This window comes from Sinocyclocheilus grahami, unplaced genomic scaffold (assembly GCF_001515645.1).
Source record: "Sinocyclocheilus grahami isolate Dianchi unplaced genomic scaffold, SAMN03320097.WGS_v1.1 scaffold55567.1, whole genome shotgun sequence".
NCBI lineage: Eukaryota > Metazoa > Chordata > Actinopteri > Cypriniformes > Cyprinidae > Sinocyclocheilus > Sinocyclocheilus grahami.
In genome coordinates, this window is record NW_015526786.1 from 1 (window position 1) to 880 (window position 880).

General features: G+C 36.8%; 1 protein-coding gene across 1 annotated transcript; it reads left to right on the plus strand.

The window, feature by feature from the left end:
• Nucleotides 1-170: 170 nt before the first annotated feature.
• LOC107580958 (NACHT, LRR and PYD domains-containing protein 1b allele 5-like) lies at nt 171-861 on the plus strand (the record flags this gene model as incomplete). The annotated part of the gene is made up of 3 exons (XM_016266566.1): nt 171-235; nt 341-552; nt 673-861. Coding segments are annotated over 3 exons (466 nt in total), but the record flags the coding sequence as incomplete, so codon positions are not given.
• Nucleotides 862-880: the final 19 nt, after the last annotated feature.

Sequence of the window (880 nt, forward strand, 5' to 3'; positions counted from 1 at the left end):
TATATATAGCCTACTTCAGGATCGATACGCCCATCCCTATGAAGAATCAGAATATTTGTTGATTTTTTGACAGAGAACGTTTCAAAATTCTATTGAAACAAAGCTTTTATCTATATTTCGGTTACTTTTAATTTCTTTATTCGATTAATTATTATTTTTCTCCCTCTCAGGATGATTCTGAATGGGAAGTTAAAATACCTTCAGAGGACACAACTGACGCACATATCAAGTACAGGTACAGAGATAAATATTTATTAAATATTACATACTTGTAACATTACATATATAATATCACATATTCTGAGAGCATCTTTATCAGTGTTATATTTGTGTTTTTCAGTGTCAGCTCCTCTGAAGGGCAGCATGAATGTTCAGAGACTGGCATCCGCTGGCGGTCTGACAGTGACGTCAGTTTGGAGTATCGGTTTGTTGACTGGAAATCACTCAGTAAAGATATTATGAAGAAATACAAACCATGTGGACCTTTGATGGACATCACTGTAACCTCTGGCACACTGGAGGAAATTCAGCTACCTCACTTTGCCTGTGTAGGTATGTATGTGTAAGGCATATCTCACTTCAGATCCAATTATTTCAACATTTGTGTAAACCTTTCAAGCCAGACATATGAGCTCTTGTTCTATGTAACTTAAATTGCATTACTGTCCACAGATTTTGAATCTTCCTCAGATGATGCAGTGAAAGCTCTTCATGTAAAGGACGGCACTGTTTCATTGGAAAGATGTGAATTAAGCAGATTCCATGCCAAGCTTCTCAATCCCACCTTCTCATTCTTGGCAATTGTTGTAGAGGTGCAACAGTACCTCACCATGAAATTTCACTGTGAAACTTTGATTTATCGCAACAGAATATCTCCTCT